The sequence below is a fragment of the Mirounga leonina genome, unplaced genomic scaffold (assembly GCF_011800145.1).
Source record: "Mirounga leonina isolate KUSES-001 unplaced genomic scaffold, KU_Mleo_1.0 Mir_154, whole genome shotgun sequence".
NCBI classification, from domain to species: Eukaryota; Metazoa; Chordata; class Mammalia; order Carnivora; family Phocidae; genus Mirounga; species Mirounga leonina.
The window spans coordinates 3,714,115-3,736,388 of record NW_023270389.1 but is presented as its reverse complement, the minus strand read 5'-3'; the positions used below and the strand labels follow the sequence as shown (position 1 = coordinate 3,736,388).

Genomic DNA, 22,274 nt, shown 5'->3' with positions numbered 1-22,274 from the left:
AAGAAGAAGAAGAAGAAGAAGAAGAAGAAGAAGAAGAAGAAGAAGAAGAAAAGAAGAAAAGAAGAAGGAGAAGAGGAGGAGGAGGAGGAGGAGAAGGAAAAGTGGAGGAGGAGGAAAAGAGTTGGTTTGAGGAGAGGTACTAGAAGTGAGGACTAATCACGTATTTGCCTCGGAGTCTCAGAGGGACTGGCTGTGACTACTTCCCTGGACTGGGGTCAGACCTGAAGGACTACAGGGAGGGACCCCACTTGCTCTGCCTCCAGGAGCCTTAGATGAGCCCTACTGTTTGGGGTTAGTTGCAAAGGAACCGATAGGGCAAATCCATCCTCCTGGAAAATTCAAGCCAAAAATGACCTTGGATAAGACGTCCATATTCTCCATCCCAGTTCTGAGCCTTTAATATGGCAACCACCCACAAACATGTACTCATTTAGCCCATTAAATTAAACCTAACATACTATCGATCTTTCATGTAACTGATCAATACCCTGCTCCCTTTTGAGTTGTACTTGATTGTGGTTATTTCTTGTCATTTGCCATAAGAGTGGCAAACTTTCCCCTTCTTCCCTTTTAGGTTCTTTGACTGATCTAATAATTAAATTGACATAAGACAGAAATTTAGGAGAAAAACTTAATTTTGTATGAACTGGGGCCCCATAAAAAATATGAGACTCAGAGATTGTCAGGCAGTCAGGCTTATATTGTGTCCCAAGCTAAAGAGAAGGGGGCGGGGGTCTGGGGCTTCAGAGGAGCAAGGCAGTTCACAGGAAAATGAGAAGATCCGATGTTTGGTACACAGATGTTTGCCCTGCCACACCACTAAGTCTGTTTTATATAAACAGTTATCTTGGGTAATAGCTTTTTTCCTGGTATAGGGCCCCCATCTAAATATTTTTTATACAGTTAAAGGAGAGGCAAAAAAACTTTTCCTGAGTCTTGTGGGTCTTAATTGCCTTCAGCTAAAAACAATCTGCATGCCAAATGGCACATTTTAGGGTAAATATTTCTATTTCCCTCATTCCTAACTCTTACTTAGACTCTTTACTAGGTTTTGCATCATTTGCTCATGTCTCTTCTGGATTGGTTGTTTTAAGTGACTGTCCTCCAACTCTGGGATCTTCTTTCCACTGCCTGCTCTGGCTACTGGCCCTGGAAAAACCCCATATTTTCCATCTGCCAGTTATTGGCTCAGGCCATCCTGGCCTCCCAAAGGAGGGGAGCTTTGAACTGGAAAGATGGACACAGGAGGCAATTGTCCTAAGTAAGACAGTTATGTCTACCTGAATTTGCTAACACGTATTACTTATGTACCTGCCTCTTTCAAATCTGAATTTGAACTGTTCAACTTACCATTTTTAGACTTTGCAATGGTGCAAAAGTGATATGCATTCAGTAGAAACTGTACCTCGAGTTTTGAATTTGGATCTTTTCCTGGGTTAGTGATGTGTGGACGGTACCCTCTCAGGATGCTGGGCACCAGCCGTGGCTCCCAGGCAGCCACGTGATCACCAGGGTCAACAATTGACACACAACCATTCTGCCCCATATAACCATTCCATTTTTCACTTTCAGTATGGGATTCAATAAGTTACATGAGATATGCAACACTTTACTATCAAATAGGCTTTATGTTCGATGATTTTGCCCAACTGTAGGTTCATGTATAAGTGTTCTGAGCACGATTAAGGTAAGTGTGGCTAAACTGTGATGTTCAGTAAGTTAGTTGTATTAAATGCCATTTTCAATGTATGATGTTTTCAACTTATGATGGGTTTATCGGGATATAACCCCATCATAAGCGGAGGAAGATCTGTATTTCCTTCTGGAGGCTGTTGCCGGCACTTCTAGTATCTGACTGATTTCTTAATTAGACTCTCAAAGGTTGGGTGTTGGTTTCTTTGCAGAAAACAGAAGAATCATATATTATTTGACCTAAATGACAACACAGGGAGCATGGAGGCATTGGTGCTTGGAAAACAGAACAAAGTCAATGTGAGGAAGGGGATATACTTTGACTTACATTCTTCAGGCTGTTGAAAACTGGAGAAAAAGTATAGTTGAAATCTGGGGCTCACAGTTTCATTAAGGTGGGAGTTGCATGGAGGAAAGTCTCTCCTTCAAGGGGATGATATTTTGTATTTACTTTCAGAAAGCTGGACAGGTGCTCTAGAACAGGATATGGTGTGAAATTCCATGATATTCAGTATATCTGCATCTCACAGAACTTAGGAACCTCCCTTTTCTGAAACACATATCCTACCCACACAGTCAAGAGGACATGGGTTTCACAAGGCAGAGACATACATGAAGGTGCCCACACAGTCCCACAGAGTTCATCGGTGACACTGTAAGTCTAATGCAGACAGTTTGCCCAAAGTTGGGCAAATTATTTTGAGAGATGTATGTAAAAGTAGGCACAGTCCCCAACATCTTAAGGACACATTTCTCAGAGTCAATCCAGACATCCCTGCACTGATCATACTCCAGGGCAACTGAGTCAGGATGAGCCGCCTCCCTCCTCCTGTCCTTTGTCTGTCCTTCACACTGGTGCATGCTGCTGCCACCAATTGGCCCTCTTCCCCATGCCGCAACATTGTTTCCACTGGCTCCTGTCTTTGTAAGAGTGGGAGTGCAGACAGGGGACAGTGCCATGCTCTTGTTAAGCAGGACTGTATATCTCAGGCCAGACATAACTTAAGGAGAGAGACTCAAGAGTGAAAAAAATGTACTAGAAGGAAGGGAAGGAGATAATTTTATAAGAAGAAAAGAAAGGTATACTTTACGAGGATGGAGTCACTGCAAGCAGAGAAGGGGTAACTGATCAACTACTTCTCAGACTATATGTATTTTTTATCCATGCAGGTTATTAAGCCCAAAAATTGAAATGAAAGGATCAATTCAGATCAACTGGTCTAGCATTTAATTGGAGAATACCTGATATACCCCCTTCAACCAGACTGAGCTGCCCGAGAACAGCAGCGGGCAGGGTTCTCCCCCTCCCAGATTAGCCAGGAGGGGGTCACTGTTGGATGAACAACTCCAAAATCACAACATATTGTGACAGTAAAGGTTTATTTCTCATTCACTCCAGCCCTGTGTCAGGTTTAGTTTGGGGTAAGGATAGGGCTCTGCTCTATGTGGACATTTAGGGAGACTGTCATTGTTCAATAAACACCCATTGAATGAATAAAATTGAAGCAAAATTCTGCCATCTTCAGGACATGGATGAAGACCTATTAAAACAGAGGGAAAAAAAGTTGTTCTACTCCTGCAAAAAGGGTAGAAATAGGTTCTGGGAGCAGAATATAAAGGGTTCTCTTACATCCGAGGGAGGGACAAGATAGGGGTGAAAATCTCACCCATAAGACTTAGGATACAATGCCTTCCAAAGGCCGATGCTGAGTGAGGAACTCCCCCATCACTCCACAACCTGCTGCTGACTGCCAGGCTAAAGAAGCACCAAATAACAAGTCAGTTGCTAAGGGATGATCAAGAGCATGTAAAAGATATATCTTCTTAGGTTTGGGTGTGAAGGGAAGACCTAAAGCTAATGGTGTAGCACTAGAAGAAGTTTAAACATGTGGTGCCCTGAGAGTGAATAACACCAGTAAATCTCAAAGCCAGCTCTGCTCCTGACCAGATTAATTCAGTTACTATGGTAAAGTCATAGCAAAAGATAATCTGTGCTCATTTCCAGGTAGAAATACTGTCTACCTCAATTTCTACCATCATGGATAGCTTTTGATAAAATTTGTGAGGCACACAAAGAAGTAGAAGAAAAAAGATATGTCAAGAGACAAATCAATCTTGGGGTGCCTGGGTGGCTCTGTTGGCTAAGTCTCTGATTTCAGCTGAGGTCATGATCTCAGGGTCTTGGGATTGGGCCCCCCGTGTCAGGCTCCCTGCTCAGTGGGAAATCTGCTTCTCCCTCTCCTCTGCCCTTCCACCTGCTCATGCTCTCTCTCTCTTTGTCCCTCTCTCTTTGTCCCATATAAGTAAATAAAATCTTAAAAAAAAAAAAAGGATACAAATCAACCAAAACAAAGTCAGATAGGATTCAGATGTTCAAACGATCAGTTAGGGTATTTCAAATAGATGGAAAACATGCATCATTGGATGGACAATTTCAGTAGAAAAATGGAAACTAAGAAAAAGAATGAATTGGAAATACTAGAAATGAAAAACACAGTTATAGGGATGAGGACAGCCTATGACAGAATCATCAGTAGACTTGACACAGTACAGGAAAGAGTCAAGATCCTAGGGATGGATAAATAATACTCACATGGAAACATTAAAAAGAAAAAAATGAAAAGAATGAAAAGATTAGAGTATCTAAGAAATGTGGGACAATAGCAAGCAGTTTAAAATACCAGCAATTAGAATCCCATAAAGAGAACAGAGATTGAGACATAAGGAATATGTGAAAAGAGATGAAGGTAAAGAATTTTTAAAAACTAATTACAGAAAAATCACCACAGATCCAAGAATCTCAGAGAACACCAGGCAGAATAAATAATAATAATGAAATGTTAGTAATGAACCACACACACTTAGGTATACCATATTCAAACTGCTAAAAGACAAAGCAAAAATCCTGAAGGCAGCATGGGCAAGGAGACGCATAGACACAGACAGAAGAATGACAGCAGATTTCTCGTCAGAAACTATTGAAGCCAGAAGACCATGTACTGACATCTTTAATGTTCTGAAAGATAAAGACAACTGTCAAAGCAGAATTCCAAACTAGTAAAAAATATTCAAACATGGAGGAGAAATAGACATTTTCAGACCCACAAAACTGAGGTAATTTACTCAGTGGGACTGAATTAAAGAAAATGTTAAGAAATGTTAAGCAAAGGAATTTATTTATTATTATTTTAAAGATTTATTTATGAGAGAGAGAAAGAGAGCATGGGTGAGAGAGTGAGAGAGAGCATGAGCAGGGGGGAGGGGTAGAGGGAGAAACAGACTCCCCGCTGAGCCGGGAGTCCGATGTGGGACTCGATCCCAGGACCCTGGGATCATGACCTGAGCTGAAGGCAGACGCTTAACCAACTGAGCCACCCAGGCGCCCCAGGAATTTATTTATTAAAAGATTTATTTCTTTATTTGAGAGAGAGGGATTGTGGGGGGGAGATAGAAGGAGAGGGAGAGAGAGTTTCAAGCAGATTCAGTGCTAAGTGTGGAGCCCATCCTGGGGCTCAATCCCACAACCCCGAGATCACGACCTGAGCTGAAACCAAGAGTCGGACACTCAACCAACTGCACCATCCAGGAGCCCCAGGCAAAGGAATTTAAAGCCCTATGGAAATTTAAATCTATACAAAGAAAAGTACACTAAAGGTATTATAAAATTTGTTTTTCTTATTTTTAAGTACTCTAAAAGATAACGGATATTCAAAAGGCGGGGTTGGCAAAATGTTCTGTAAAGGGCCAAACATTTACTCTGAACTATACATTCCCTACAGTCTCTGTTATAGCTGCTGACCTCTGAACTGGCTACAACAGTATTCTTGGAAAATTCATGAATGAATGAGCATGCTTATGTTCCAGTAAAACTGTATTATGGGTGCTGAAATTGGAATTTTTTATAATTTTCATGTGTCATACAATATTCTTTTGATTTTTTCCACCCAAATGTCAAAAACAGGTAAAGACCATTCTTTACTTGTGGGCTGTACAAAAACAGGTAGCATATTGACAAAAACAGTCAATGGGCTGGACGAAGCCTATGGGCCACTGTTTGCCAATTCCTAGTCTGAAGCAAAAATATTAGCAAAGTATTATGTGCTTGTAGAATAAATAAAAGTAAAATATTTGGCTGGGACGCCTGGTGTCTCAGTCGTTAAGCATCTGCCTTCAGCTCAGGTCATGATCCCAGGGTCCTGGGATCGAGCCCCGCATCGGGCTCTCTGTTGGGCGGGAAGCCTGCTTCTCCCTCTCCCACTCCCCTTTCTTTGTTCCCTCTCTTGCTTTGTCTCTCTCTGTCAAATAAATAAATTAAATATTTTAAAAAAGTAAAATATTTGGCATCAATAGCACAAAATAGGAGAGGGAGGAATTAGGAATATGCTACTGGAAGATCCTTACACAACATGCCAAGTAGCATGATGATATTTGAAGATACTTTCTGATTGAAGACATGTGTTGTAAGCTCTAAGGCATAGGCTAAAAAATATTTTTAAAAGAGAGATATATAATAAGATAGCTTGTCATATTGGAAAAAGGATTGGCATTCAGACCTAATGGAAGTAACAGTTCAGAAATAGGCCCACACATATACAATCTGTTGATTTTCTACAAAATTACAACCACAATTTGATGGAGAAAGGATCATTTTTGAACAAATAATACCAGAATGGAATATTCATATTTAAAAAAATGAACCTGATCCATACCTTGCTCTCTGCATAAAAATTAACTCAAATGGATCCTTGACTTAAATGCAGAACCTAAAACTATAAAACTAGAAGAAATACAAGAGAAAATCTGTGATGTTGGTTTAGGCAAAGATTTCTTAAATATAACTCCAAAAGCACACAGGACACATTTTTTTGATAATTTAACTTTATCAACATAAAAAAATTCTCTTGGAAAGGTACATTTAAGGCATAGAAAAGTATATCATAATTTGAGACTTAGTATTTGATAGTCACATAGCTGCTAAAGATCCTGTTCCCAGAATTTATAATGAACTCTTAAAACTCCATAAGAACAACTGAATTTTTAAAAAGGAAAAAAAAAAAAGATACACAGGTGGCAAATGAGCACCTAACAAGCTGCTCAAAATAATTCGTCTTTAGGGGAAATTCACATTAAAGCTGCTATGGGATGCAACTATGCACCAACTCGATGGGCTGAAATTGAAAAAGACTGGCCACGCCAAGTACTGATGGGGTCAGGAAGGAACCAGAACCGTAGGAGCGTCGAATGACACAACCACTTAGCAAAGAGTTCGGCAGGCTTTTTAAAAAGTTAACACCTACGTGCAAGGCTGAGCCCATGGAGGACACAGAGCCAATGAAATGTTCACACACTGCAGATGGGAATGAGCCATGTTACAGTCACTTTAGAAAGCAGTTTGGAGTTGTCTTGTAAATTTAAGCATACGCTTGTATTGAACCAGCATCTTTTTTTTTTTTTTTAAAGATTTTATTTATTTGAGAGCGAGAATGAGAGACAGCACAAGAGGGAAGAGGGTCAGAGGGAGAAGCAGACCCCCCGCTGAGCAGGGAGCCCAATGCGGGACTCGATCCAGGGACTCCAGGATCACGACCTGAGCCGAAGGCAGTCGCTTAACCAACTGAGCCACCCAGGCGCCCTTGAACCGGCATCTTGATCCAAGGTTTTCCATGTGAAATGATAACCTGTGTCCACACAAACATCTGTATGTGAATATTTCTAGAAGTTTGATGTGTAATTAGGCAAAAATGTACACCACTCAATTGTTCCTCACCTGGGGAATGGATAAACAGACTTTGGTAGATCCACACAATTGAATTCCACACAACAAAAAAAGAATAAACTACAGATACACACAACTACATGGATGAATCATAAACGCATCATACAAGTGAAAGAAGCCAGACTCAGAACTCTATACACATTTTTATTTTATTTTATTTTTTTAGAGAGAGCGAGTGCTCCAAGCGAAGGCTGGGGCAGAGAGAGAGAGAGTGAGGGAATCTCAAACAGGCTTCATGACCAGAGGGGAGCCTGTGGCCAGGCTTGATCTCATGATGCTGAGATCATGACCTGAGCCAAAATCAAGAGTTGGACGCTTAACCAACAGTGCCACTCAGGTGCCCCATATATACATTTTTAATTCCACTTTGTGAAATTCTGGAACAGGCAAAAGTATAAAATAAATAAGTCATGGAGATGAAAAGTACAGCATGGGAATATAGTCGATAATATTGTAATCATGTATGGTGACAGAGGTGGACCACACTTATGGTGGGTGTTGAATGATGTACAGAATTGCTGAATCAATATGTTGTACACCTAAAACTAATATAACATTATACATCGATTATACTTTAATAGTAGATTTAACTTAAAAAAAAAAAGAAACTATATCAGTGGTTGTCAGGAGCCTGGAATCGGGGGAAGAGTAAATAATAAAGTAGCATGAAGGAAATTTTGGCTACAGTTGAATTGTTCTAGATCTTGATTTTGTGGTGGTTAAACTGCAGGCACTTGTAAAAACTCAAAGAACTTTGGGTGCCTGGTGGCTCTTGATTTTGGCTCAGGTCATGATCTCAGGGTCATGAGATTAAGCCCGGTGTTGGGCTCCTCACTCAGTGTGGAGTAGGCTTGAGATTCTTTCTCTTTGGGGCACCTGGGTGGCTCAGTCGTTAAGTGTCTGCCTTCAGCTCGGGTCATGATCCCAGGGTCCTGGGATTGAGTACCACATCGGGCTCCCTGCTCAGTGGGAAGCCTGCTTCTACCTCTCCCACTCCCCCTGCTTGTGTTCCCTTTCTTGCTTTCTCTCTGTCAAATAAATAAATAAATAAAATCTTAAAAAAAAACAACAAACATTCTTTCTCTTTCTCCCTGTCCCTTTACCCCTCCCCCTGCTCATGCACACTCTATAAATAAATAAATAAAATCTTTAAAAAGAACCTCAAAGAATTTTGCACTAATAACAGTGAATTTTACTGTATGCATATTATACCTTAATTTAAAAAATGGAAAATATGTAGCACATAGGAAGATAAAATTGTGTATGTTTTTAATACCCTTTTGATTGTGTTTTTGATCTCTCTAGAATAAGTACCCATTGCTTTTATAATAAATAAGATGAAGCTATTTTTTTAAAGACTCACAAAAACTGGATCAAGGATTTTATTATTATTATTATTATTTAATGATCTCTATGCCCAACGTGGGGCTTGAACTCATAGCCCCAAGATCAAGAAGTCACATGACTGAGCCAGCCAGATGCCCTCAGATCAAGGATTTTAAAATCTTATTTGTTAGATTAATAATATGCAGTTTATGAATGTGATAATGATATAATTATTAAGAACAGTGTTCTCAGAAGTATTAATTGGCACATCAATTTGGCAATATTATTAACACATATGTTCATATTCCTTGATCCAAAAACCCCACTTATAGGTATTTAACCTAGAAATATGTTGGCTTATGGGCATTACATAAATACTGTTTTAAATAAAGAATAATTCAAAATAATTGAAGTAAACAATGAGTTAAAATAGTCATGATAAATTTGTTATTGAATATGACTACAGTTTATGACTATGTTCTGACACATAAAGATTTATAACACATACCGTTAAATAGGAAATGCAAGTTAAAACAGCAGTGTAATAGCTTTCTTTACTAAATATTACAGGCTAGCTAATTGTTAAGTGCTTTGTAGAGATGCCTTGTTTAATGGCCACCACAGATAATAACTATTATGTTTTCACCATTATTAGCTCTATTTTTACAAATGAAGAAAACGAGGCATTTAGTTTGGATGTACATCTTCTCATCAGAGCCATACGGTGATACTTCGAGATACTTGGAGATATTTCTCTGCCTCCTAAATACCTTAAGACCACTTGGTACAACTATAGCAATGAGGAGTTTGTGATGGTAGATAGCATCTCTGAGCTGTGAATTTCTCTTGGATCCCACACTTCAAATCTAGGGGAACTTCTAGCTTCTCACCTACTTCATGCTGGGGTAGAGGAGAAACTCCAAAGGGGGCAAAGTGCAAAAATAGAAGATAGAGCAGGTCCATGGCATTAGAGGATGAAGCTATTTAGGTGAACACAAAATCAAAGACCCCAATTCTTTTGGGTGGGGGGCCATATCCTGTTTATCTCCTTTAGAGACACAGTATGCTTGGAAGCAGTAAGTTCCAGAGGGAATCATTACATCAGTAAGGAGAGTCAGAACACGATTGGACAGGTCACTGCAAGAGCTCATTCTTTAACTCTTAATCACCATTATCTGCATCCTATAGAATAGTCAATTACAGAAAGTTTGTATAAAGTAATACAAATCTGAAGCAATAAGAGTAAGAACATAAAGACTATGAGTATGTAGCTCAGGATACAAATCATTTCTGTGTGAAGCCTTCTTAATCCTGAAGGTCCATAAATCAAGTCTGATTTGGAGGAAGTCTTAGCAGTCGGTGACATCTGAGCACCAAATCCATTCCCGAACTAGCTGAGGGACGCTATGATCTTGACGACTTCCCTCAATCTCTCTAAACTTCGCTTTTTTCATTGCAGATGAAGAAGCTGGACTCAGTACTTCTATGTTCCTTCACTGTCTGGTTTCCCAAAATGACCAAAATTACCTTGAATGTATATCTATACTATAAATACTATGTATATACCATGTTTAATATATATCATGTATCTATCTTAATAATATATATTATTAATATATTATTAATATATTAATGCATATTATTATTTCTATATGTTATTAAAATGGTATCACTCAAGGAGATAAAAACAGGTATATATTTTACTCTTGGCATCTAAGCCTCCAGAATACAAGACCCACCATCAGAAAGGAGGCAGTTCAAGCGGGAACAACTCATTCTTTTTCCACGGACCTTGGCCCCAAACCATGAAGGCAGATCTGTAATGCCTCTTTTCCTTAGATTAGTTGCACATAAACAGCCTGGGACCTTCCCAGAGGGAGACATCCCATTCCATCCTTCATAGCTTCCACCTCATCCTCCTTCCCTCCCCCTCACACACCTACCACAAACCAGGACCACAGCCTGATTCTCAACTGAGGACTGGGATTGAATCTGAGTATCATTAGGAGAAAGTGATTTCACCTTCCTGTTCCTTGCTTTTCTCATAGGAGGAGAATAAAGAGGAGAAAACTATCAACCATCTACGGCTAGGCTGGAGACTAAGTGACACAAAGTAATTGCAAAACACCAGGTAGTAAATATGGGATCAAGAAATAGACTGTAAATGTCAGTTTGGGGATACCCACTTTCTGCCATTGTACTCTATAGGAAATTAATGATTCTTCAGTGCTTGCCTCATGCAGATCTTTGCCTGGGGCAACTTCCGGATGGAATCCACCTTTGTGCAGCATGAGAACCAGGAAATATGGTTGCACAGCTACTGAGCTGTTGGCGCCTGATGTCACACAGGGCTAGAATCACGTGAAACAGAGAAGCGCCTTCATGCAAACCACCAGAAGGTGCCTCATTTGACAGACCAATGAGCCATTATGCCCCCTCAGGGACACCAATTCTGAATAGATTGTTCTGAGCTAAAGCAATTCTTCCCTGGGACACAGGGCTTGGCAACTGAAGCACAGAGGGTTTCTGTGCTAACATGTGCCCTCAGCTGGCTTTCTCTGAGCAGGGCACAGCCCATTCAACGTGCCTGTTCTTTTTTTTTTTTTTTTAAAGATTTTATTTATTTATTTGACAGAGAGAGACACAGCGAGAGAGGGAACACAAGCAGGGGGAGTGGGAGAGGGAGAAGCAGGCTCCCCGCTGAGCTGGGAGCCCGATGCGGGGCTCGATCCCAGGACCCTGGGATCATGACCTGAGTCGAAGGCAGACGCTTAATGACTGAGCCACCCAGGCGCCCCATCAACGTGCCTGTTCTTGACCCCAGCCTTACCTTGTCAAGATCACACCCAAAGTATAAATGCAAATACTGCTTGGGACCTGGGTGCCCCACCCTGGTCTGCGGGCCACAGACGATTTGCTTTTAAGCAACATGCCAATGAGTTAGACTCCTGTTATAGCACTCCTTTAGAAAAAAAAAGTTTATTATTTTTTCCAAATTATAAAAATTATACATGCAAAATATGGCCATAGGATGGCATAGAAAAGTATAGAAAAGGAAATAAAAAGTACCCATTAGCACTCTATTCCCTAGCAGCAATAGCTGGTATATCTCTCACTGAATTTGTCTCATATATATGTATTTTTTTTTTTAAGATTTTATTTATTTATTTGAGAGAGAGAGAATGAGAGAGAGCACATGAGAGGGGGGAGGGTCAGAGGGAGAAGCAGACTCCCCGCTGAGCAGGGACCCCGATGCGGGACTCGATCCAGGGACTCCAGGATCATGACCTGAGCTGAAGGCAGTCGCTTAACCAACTGAGCCACCCAGGCGCCCTGTATTTTTTTTTCTATAATTAGATTTTACCTCCACAGACATCATTGTTAATGGCATCCAGGTTTTTAGAAGGATGTTATAGTGAGGTTTTCCATATGTGAATCAGGATTAAGTGGTTGTTTCTTGTTTTTCCTGGACTTGATGACCTTGAAGAAGAAAGAGATGAAGACAGAGCAGTTGAGATGTGGCTGATTCTTTCTCCCTGCACTGACTCTTTCTCCCAGCCACTGACTACATCCCCTTCTCTCTTCTCCCTGTAAAGCTCTCACTCTCACCTCTCCCCTTCAGTGAACTCCTGTCCTTTGATTCACCCCCTGACCTTGATTGAGATCCTGAAATGAGATAGTCACTCACACACAGCATGAGTACATGTGGACAGGCAGGAGAGAGGAAAGAGCAGGTGTACTCAATGCAAAGAGCTGAGGGGGAAGGTTCTCACTGGGAAGACAGGTGGGAGGAGAGTGTGAGGCTGTGAGGGAAAGGCTGGAAAGTTTGAGGGCCTCAGAACTGGAGAGACCTAAGAGTGGGGGACTGCTGTGTGTCTGAATGCATCAACCTTTGTATTGATCTGTTTCACTCTGGTATTAGCCTTTGATGGTCTTCCCACAATCCCTCATGGATGTGTGTGACAAAGAACATGGACTTAGTCCTTTAGTACCAACCCCATCTGTCTGTGTAGACCAGTCTGTATATCTCATTAAAGGCAGCTCACTTTGTGTTTTGAGATATTCAGGGGCACTGTTGATCATTTAGGTCTGGTATGAGCTCTCTTTAACATCCTCTGGGATAGATGACATTTCCCCCATATTTTAGATGAAGGACCTGAGGTTCCTGGTATTTAAGTCCACTAGCCAGTTAGGAAATCACAGAGCCAGGATTGAAGCAAATCTGCCTTAATGAAGCCCAAATTTACTAAATAATCTTCCTTCTTTGATACATTCAACCAATTCTACAATACTTAGCTAATTTTATATACTTGGAAGGCCTCTCTAGGGTTTCTCTCTTCAACATGATTAAAAATCTCTTTCTTTAAAAAAAGAAAGAATGATGGAAAGGACAGTCAGTCTAGTTTTCTTTAAGTCTTCTATGTTGGAAAAATGATGTTCCCCAGAAGTTCCCACCTTGATGAAACTGTGAATTACAGATCTCAGCTGTCTCGGATCCGCACTTAGTTCAAAGCAGATGAGTTTGAGTTTATCACCTTCCTCACAGTTGACTTTGGTAAGTCGTCCATACACCAAGACCTCCATCTTCCCTGTATTATCTTGTATTTCATACAAAATGATGTGTTCATTCAACACTTTTTTCTGCAAAAGAAAATCAACACCCTTCTCCTGAGAACTGGATCAGGTTTCCACATCTATGAGAAACACAGGGTGTGGGTGTAAACTTTTGTCTTTGACAGGTTAATATGAGCTGGAGGTTCAGAACGAGGGGTGGAAAATAGCTTAAAATATTTTGTTCAGAGAATTCTTATGAGTCTGAGGATTGCCACTAATCATCGTTAAGTAGATTATGTCATTTCTGTAATTCTTCTCCATTGTCTATTTATTCACTCCTCCCATTCTGCCTGAATCCTGAATCTAGATCATCTAGTCCCATTGTTCTAGGTTCCTTCTCACTCACTACTCACTAATTCTGCATATGCACCTGTGTGCACAGCCACTTACACAGAGGGCGCAGGAAACAACAGGGGTAGAAGGAAAGAGCCACCCTAGAAGACACCTTTAATGGAATATGGAACAAAACTTCCCATAGAAAAGTAAGGTTGGCTCAGCTTAGTATTTCCATGATGAGTTGGGACAGAAATACCTTCACTAATTCTAAGAATTAACCCAAATTCTGCATTTTATTGACCATATTAATAAATTGAGTATTTTTAAAAAATTTTTTTGGGGGAGGGGTCATTGGAGATGGAGAGAGAGAATCTTAAGCAGACTCCACACCCAGCATGGAGACCAATGTGGGGCTCAATCTCAGAACCCTGAAATCATGACCTGAGCTGAAATCAAGAGTTGGACGCTTAACTGACTGAGCCACCCAGGTACCCCATAAATTGAGTATTAAACAACATGATTTCTCTAGTCTTTTCAATATCTATATTTCCTATTAGATAATGCCAAAGTCAGTTGCCCTACAATATTTTGATGAGTGAATGTGAAGAGAAGAGCACTTTAGGATTCAGATGATCAGAATCTTAGCTAACTGTTGGAAACAGCTGCATTTTAGGGCAGAGTCATCTTTTTATTTTTTACTCTGGTTGTCAAAACTAGCATCCAAGTTTGGGAGGGTAACTATTCACAGTTAACTTAAGCTGTCACTGAAATGGATGAAACAAAACTCAAACAAAATCATAAGGATATGTATACTAATAGAAAGTCTGCACTGTACTGGACCAGAATACCTGTGAGTGGATCATCATATCTGATAAGTGCCAAGGATTCTGGGAAATCTCTTTCTGTAGAATTTGCATGGCATTACCTTGGGAAGCAGAATATGACGAGTTTTTCTATCCCATATCCTGAAGTGGGAAGCTTCTACCCAACTACTCTGGTCACTGGGGCCTTGAGTTCCCGTGATTCAGAAGTTAACCGAACTCTACTTGGCAAGTCAGACCTTCAAATTCTGGGGTTGCAGAAGAAATAGTACAAAACAATGGTGTTGGGCTTACCTTATGCACCTGATATATCCCACTCACAAATGTTCCTGGCTCCTGTGAGTAAAGATTATTGATTTTAGGAGTTGCATTTGCATTTTGGATCAGTCTGCTCGAGATTTCCATCTTTCGGTCAGCATTGACATCAGACACACAAGTGGCATCATACACCTCCAGGAACCCATTGCGACCATAGTAATCTGATATGGCGATGACTTTCTTTGGGATGAACTTCTCCTTCAGGCTGACATGAAAAACCTTCACTTGGAAGAATTGGCTCTCAGTAGCCACAGTGGCATGGAACATCTTTCTCTCTGCTTCCATGAGATCATATGCAAATGGTTCTGTTGCTTTCAGCACCATCACTTCCTTGGGGCCCTTCTGGAAACCCTCTTCCATGGAAGCTTCTCTAGGTACAGCCTTCAATCTTGGTTTCTACTTGGAAGTACACATCAAAAAGAGACACAGTTAAGAAAGGGAATACACAGTCACTTTCTAGTGCGACTCACCTAGGGTCAATGTTGAGCCTCCAGAAATACCTGATTGGATAGGTTTGGAAAAAAATGAGCTGGGCAGAAATGGCTGACCTGGTATAATGTAGCCTGTGAAAGACATGGAGAAGAGTTAAACATAATTTTATTTATTTTCTTCATTATTTTATGAGTTTGGGAGGAATAATATTTTTTCTTTAAATGTGATTAACCCAAGATAAAAAGTATTTCTCCTAGGAGAGCTCTGTCAAGCATAGAGGAAGTGGGCAATAGCCATGTTGTCATGAAGGGATTCCCAGTAGAGATGAGGATGAATATATCATCTTAATTTACCAATCAATTCATTTTAGTGAGCAAAGTAAGATATAAATAGGGAAGGAAATAAATCATCCTAACAGCACTGACAGTGGGAAAGGCTCCAGTCAGAAACCACTGATTTCATCTGGAATCAATCCCAGTAGAAGTCACAAATGAAAGACGGAAATCACTAGCCCTTTTCCAAGAAGTACTGTGCTAAAAAGAGATTAAACAAGCACTGGAGAATCTCATGAACTTCACTAATTTGGAAGTGCCCTGGCTCCAGGCTCTTGAAGAGTAGCAGAATGAGCCATCTGAAAATATGCTTCCTTGGCATAGAATTATTTTGAGCTGATTATTTAAAAAAATAGCAGATATAGGAAAAGCTCTACAAAGAGAATAGAAATTGCCCTTTTGTAAGGAACATGCATTTGTAAGAGTGTCTCTCTCTCCACCAGGAAGAGAAGGACAACTCTAAATCACAAGAAAATCTTATGATGAAAAATGACCTGACTGAAATCTGCATAACAAACACCCTTGTTTATCCACTTTTCCTGGTAATCTTCATAAGTGGCCTCCACACCTTCCTTTCTCTTGTCTTTAGCTGAAGATGATATTTTAGCCAGTGGTTTAGTCCACCTCAGGGAGTTACTAATTTTTCCCTGGTTTCTCCCAGGTATATATGAAGTATATATATTATAACAAACTTCTGCTTGTTTTTCTCTTATTAATCTGTCTCTTATTATAGGGGTCTCAGCCAAGAACTTAGAAGGGTAAAGGAGAAGAATAATTTCCCCCTTTACCACACTTCTCTGTTGGAATAATGGCAGGACCCTGAGGAGAAGCATGTCAGTGGAGAAGCCAAGTGTCAGGGGAATTTCTCTGACATCCTGTCTCCCCAGTGGCCTGAATCACATAAGAGTTTCAGGAGAGCACTTGGAATTGGAGGGAAGTATTGATATGTAAAAGGAAGTAAAGGAAGTATGAAGGCAAGGAGAAAGGTGGGTCCCAGGGTCAAGTATGAGGCCACAAGTTGGCTGTCACGGAGACTAGCAATGCTTCTTGTGATCTGACTTGGAAAACTATTATGGATCTACCCTGAGGCTCATGGAAGCATATCTAATGGACACATGTTCTTCTTTTGCTCATTGCAGGTCTGAGGAATACTGGAAATAACTTAAAGTCAAATAATACAGAATTATTTTTCTAATTTATGGAATAACTGTGTAATTTCCCTTATACATTAAAATAAGAATTTAAATCTACATTGGTTGACTTAAATAGCACTTTAAGGCATATTAAGTGACAAAAAACCCCTCAAACTGGATTATAGAAAAATATATGTCATGTGACAAAATGATATTCTTTGTACATACAAAACAAAGGGTAAAATCAGAAAGACTATTTTCAAAATGTCATGTTTGATGTAAGAGAGATCACACAGTAAAATTTTACCTATTTTTGTCTGTGTATCTCCATTTCCTAAATTTCCTAAGATAATATTATTTATATAATAAAAAATGGGAGAGGAAGAATGGGTGATAGTGCTCTGGTTGACTCTGTATTTCTACACCCTCTTCCACATAAGCGGTCTCTGTTGTGCATTGAGGAAAACACAAAAATAAAATCAAACAAATAAATGACCAATTAAATCCCATGTGGAATAAGGATGATTATCTGTCCACTGGCTCTTAGGTTATTTTAATGCAGAGGGGGATATAATTAGAGCTGGAATTTGAATTTAGGTGGGATATTAAAATATATACTCAGTAAATAAATGAGTGATTTAAATAAAGAAATAATTGTATGCAGTTGGGGATTACTAAGAAGCCCTTCCAGGGTTCTTTTGATCCTTGTCAACAGCTAACAAGGAAGGGAAATACTGGAAACAGGCACTCTGTACCTTGGTTAAGGAACTGCTGGATGGGATTTTTGGCAGCGTCTGCAGAATGCAGGGAGGACTTGCATTTGGGCATGTGCTGGTTGCTGAAAGTTCTAGAAACTGACTCTATTCCTGGAATAGCTGCATCCTTATGGTGTCATCAATTTTGGTGGTTATATCATCTCTTCTCTGTAGAAAAATAGACTTTTGTTCTTAGTTGTGGTTGTTTCCGAAATTAGATGAAATATAATATGCTTTCATTTCATTCTTACTCTGTAAAACAGGACCTTAACTCTACTAATTAGATCCTGTTGCAGGGGGAATAGGAGTGAATATGTAGACATCCTACCCTTACCTTTCTCTCATCTCAACCAGGATTAGACATCTCACTCTGCAAATCTTAAAAGTTCAGATGACTGAAATTTCATTGGTCTGAGATAGAATATGGTGGCTCTACATTTCCTGCAGAACTGGTCCAAATCAACTGATGAGGTATAACTCTCAAAGCTATCTTTCTGTTGTAAGGATAGCATGTCTCACACAAGGTTGGCCACATTTATGGGCACTTATTAACTCAGCCTTTCTCATCAAGTACATCAGTTTCTATCATCCGCTCTTTAGCATTTAGAAGATCCAGCCCTCCACCCAGTAGGAGCTCTAATCCTAACCCTGACGGAGATGTTCTCTCAACATGTGATTTCTCAGCCACGGATTCTGCTATCTTTACAGAGTGGGCCAGACAACCTGAAACTTTCAGCATTCTGAGCTGTATTCGGTATATTCAATATCCCACCCAAACCATGGCCACTGGCTGTACATTTTCTCAGTAAGTTTGGGAAATATTGTGGTAATCATGGGCCTTTACTGCCTTTCATTGCTTAATGAAAGCTATTAAATATTCATCACATTAGTTAATTAGCCACAGTTTTTAGCACTTCTGACATTCAGTAATCTAATTTTTAAAGTGCCAATTGTTGAAAGGCATATTACAGAGCTGCCTCTGTAGAGCAGCTTCTTGATTACACAACCTCTGGCCACCCTGGGCACCTGGCATATGGAAACAACCCCAAACCTAACACTAACTGCTTAAATGTATAAAAATGAATTGTAGACATTTTAACGTCAGCATATCTACTCTAGATTTGGGATATGCTAACTAAATGTTAAACTTTAGATTTCAAAGTCTGGATTTGAATCCAGTACCAAGTAAATGCCCAGTGCACAGAAATGTCTTCATCATTGTTTTCCCATGGATTTTTAGAAGTTTGTACTCTGCTCTGATAAACAGTATTTCATGGTTTATGATGACCCTGTTGACGGCAACTCTGTTATAAGTAACCTTATAAAAGTAGTCTCTCCATTCATATCAGCCACATACACTTAGTCATCTTATTGACAGGACCATCTTGAGCTATTACTTTTTAAAATTCAGTGATCATAAACTGGAATCACAGTAATAGGACTTAGATGATGAAAATATAATCTTCATTTGGATAATACTTAGAATGCATAAGCAGGTCATTTTCTCTAAGAGTATATCCTCCACCTCCCACCTGGTTCACGAATCATGCCATTCTATGCTGTTTGTTTCAAGGACATATAAAGCAGAAATCAAAGGTGAGAGTGAGCTGTTCATGGCTTTGGATCCAAAAAAGCAAACAAAGCACACATCTTAGAGAAAATCCTTGGGAGACCCTGAGATGAGTCAGAGCAAGGCTTTCCTACTCACGTAATGAAGCACAGACTGAATGGTTAGAAACCCTTTTGGCAGGGGTCCTGCACATGTGGCCAGACCCCAGAGGAGGAATGATACCACAGGACACATAGGTGTAAGAGAGTGAGGGGGCAGAGGAGCCTCCCTGGGGTCCCTGTGCTCCCAGGAAGTTTCAGGGCAGCAGAAGGATTCTTAAGTGAGAAGAAATGACCATGTCACATGTATAGGCAGATGGGGATGTAGAAACTGTCACTTCCAAGCCAGTATGCATGGCAAAAGTAGAGTTATCTTGAGATGGGCACTATGTCATTGTCATGGCAAAGAGACAGGAGGACTGAAGTTCCAATGACCAGATAAGGTCGCAGCCATGGCTGCCTGGTCTGGAGGCAAACAGGCAGAGGTTGCTAGCTCCGTCCAATAAGTATGTCCTGGAGAGACTGTGGAGGAATTATCAGTTATGGGGGCTGACATCAGGAAGAAGAAGGAGACAGAACTTGAGGAACTTGTCCATAAGGAGTCTGCCCTCAACTCTATGTGTGTTTTGGGGGCAGGGTCCAGCCTGGGTCAGGGGGCAGCTTAGGGTCAGGTAATAAAGTATACTAGAAGTCAGTGATTAAAATGCTGCCTTGCCCATCCCTCAGGTTGCCTGTGTATTCACCACAGAATGGACATTGTACCCCCGAGTGCTGGCAGCCCCTGGGGCCACATCAGGGCAGTACAAAGGCAGGCTAGGAAAAAGTTGATGCACGTTTGTAGGCACTCACCTGTCTACCCTTGTCCTGTCTTTCCCTATCATCTGAGGTTATTGTCCGGGAAGAAAGGAGAACTTAGACTCATTATAATGGTTGCAAAAGCTGGGCAGGAAAAATAAAGGGATCCATGAAAGGGAGCAGTGGGAAGATGGGATGCATTGTGGTCTGAGCATCGGGGAGGACTTGTCAGAGGAAATGAGTCAGGCTGGGGTCTGAAGGGGGTGTCTCTGGGCCAGTGAAAAGATAGGAGCAATGAATTCCAAATCAAAGAAATGGAATATGTTCACACAGCTGACGTGGGAGCAAGCACTGAATGCTGGACATGAATCCAGAAATTGGTCAGCAAATCAAGGAGAAATGGATGAATGGAGAACATAGGGGATAAACATCCTCTTATGTTCATCTCTAGTTGTCTGGCCACTCCCCACCCCTACTCCTGGACCAAGCCAGTAACCCTCTTGAGATCAAGAATTATGTCAAAATGCATACCTTGCAGGTAGCAAAGAACATCTAATGCAACAAAATCTCAGTATCTGCATTTGATAAAATAATGGGTGTTTTTTGGTAATTAGAATATTTATACATCGTAGGGAATTACTGAGAAGCTCTCTCAAGGTCATCACAAGTCCTATAGCATGTTGTGGAAGGGTACAATTAATGGGAAGAGGAAGATGGTACCTTGGTTGAGGAACTGCTGCCTGGGGTTGGTGGAGGCATCTGAGGAGTCTGAGGGTTGCTGCACGTTGACTGTGTACTGGTTACAGAAGGTCCTGGAAGCTGTGTCTGTCCCTGGGTTGGCTGGGTCCTCTTGGATTCATCATTTTGTATGGTTTTGATTTTCTTTTTCTGAAAGTAGTTTTCCCCCCTTGGTTACTGGTGTTCAATGTTAGATAAACCAGGACATCTCTATCTCTCTTCCCATGTCTCCCTCCCTCACTTTCCCTCTTTCTCTCTCTCTCTCTCTCTCTGTCTCTCTCTCCCCTTCTTCCCCTAACACACACCAGGATCTTCACTCTGGAATTATGGCACGTATTTAGATACCTCCAACATCTCCCCAGCTCAGATACCAACCAGGATTACAAATGTCGCTCTGCAAATTTTAACAACTCAGATAATTCCAATTTCATTGCTCTGTTGTGGAATCCTCCTCTACTTCTGCTGCAGACTGGCCTATGTCTCTTCTCCAGGAGAACACTGGATTTATGGACTGATAGAAAATCCTACCAGGGTCTAAGAAGAGCAGGTCTCAGAAGAATATCGGCTGGGTTTAAGGATGTTTTATTAACCAGGTCTTTATCTCCTTGCACCTTAAGCAAACAAGCATACTGGTATCCATCCCCTGTTCTTCGGGTCTAGAAAACCCCATCCTCATCCATTTGGATGCTTTGTTTATCATCCCAGAGTGATTCCCTCGGACTCATAATTCTAGAGGCAGGATTCTGGACAAGCAACCAAATCCTTCAGAGATCTCAACAACATACAGGCTCCTGCAGGAATTGCCCCAGGCCATTCCAAGTACCTGGATTTTCATACTTGTTAAGCAAGGGCAGGAAGTGTCAGTAAAATCTATGTTCTTGACTACTATTACTGTTACGAGTGAAAGCCCATTTGTGCCATTCTACATCTAATATAAATTTGCCACAGTTCTACCACTTTGGGGACTCATTTGTCTGATAAATAAAGTGTCACTAGTTGATAAAGCTGTGGATGAGGGAGCTCGTGAAAATAGCTGCTCTGGTGTGCAGCTTCCTGATTAGAGCCACATCGGACCACCCCCTGCCCCTCATTGTCATTAGAAGGTTTTCAGAGCCTGGGCAGTGGAAACAAAGTCCAGACATGACCCTGTCTAGTCATCAATTAAAAAAAATAAATTAATAACTATTGTAACATCCACACCCCTGCCATGTACTCAGTAGTGCCCAGTAAGAGTTCAAGTGTAGAGTTAGTGACTTTCACCGTCTGGCTGACCCTTTTAGAAGACTGTTAACTTCTACGAACCTCACTTTTCTGTTCGGTGATATGGGACTAACAATACCATCTGAGTGATAAATAATAAATGGTCTTATAAGGAAGAACAAGATCACACATAAAAAGCACGTTAAGCACACAGATTTTAGAGTCCAGGTCATTAAATGTTCAATACAAAGATATGTCAAGATTGTCCTTAGTATTTCATGTCTATAGAGGGATCTTGTATTTCCCCTCTGATCCACAGATGCTTCAGACTGTATGTGTGACCCTCTCCATGGCATGGGGACTAAAGACGCTTCTCTATTCACCTCTGCCACATGCAGTAATTTAAAGTCATTGACAAGAACTTTGTGAGGTTCTGTCAAAATCAGTTAAACTGAAAG

General features: G+C 40.7%; 2 protein-coding genes across 5 annotated transcripts in view; one reads left to right on the top strand and one right to left on the bottom strand.

Moving 5' to 3' along the window:
• AIM2 (absent in melanoma 2) overlaps positions 1-2,166 on the top strand; it is a 3,898-nt gene extending 1,732 nt beyond the window's left edge. The window contains 3 exon segments of the mRNA XM_035009581.1: positions 1,573-1,651; positions 1,905-1,984; positions 1,987-2,166. Coding sequence (XP_034865472.1) covers positions 1,573-1,651; positions 1,905-1,984; positions 1,987-2,129 — 302 coding nt within the window. The 3' untranslated portion in view covers positions 2,130-2,166.
• A 5,121-nt stretch (positions 2,167-7,287) lies between these two features.
• The window catches only part of LOC118013952 (myeloid cell nuclear differentiation antigen-like), a 50,574-nt gene continuing 35,587 nt past the window's right edge, over positions 7,288-22,274 (bottom strand). For 2 of the 4 annotated variants that reach the window (XM_035009900.1, XM_035009897.1), the window contains 4 exons: positions 20,599-20,766; positions 14,800-15,219; positions 13,250-13,435; positions 12,050-12,274 (listed from right to left, as the gene is read on the bottom strand). In XM_035009900.1, coding sequence (XP_034865791.1) covers positions 12,194-12,274; positions 13,250-13,435; positions 14,800-15,219; positions 20,599-20,766 — 855 coding nt within the window. In that variant the 3' untranslated portion in view covers positions 12,050-12,193. Of the gene's footprint in view, positions 7,371-12,046; positions 12,275-13,249; positions 13,436-14,799; positions 15,220-20,598; positions 20,767-22,274 lie in introns of those variants that run through there. The other 2 variants (XM_035009899.1, XM_035009901.1) reach the window with 2 other exon arrangements.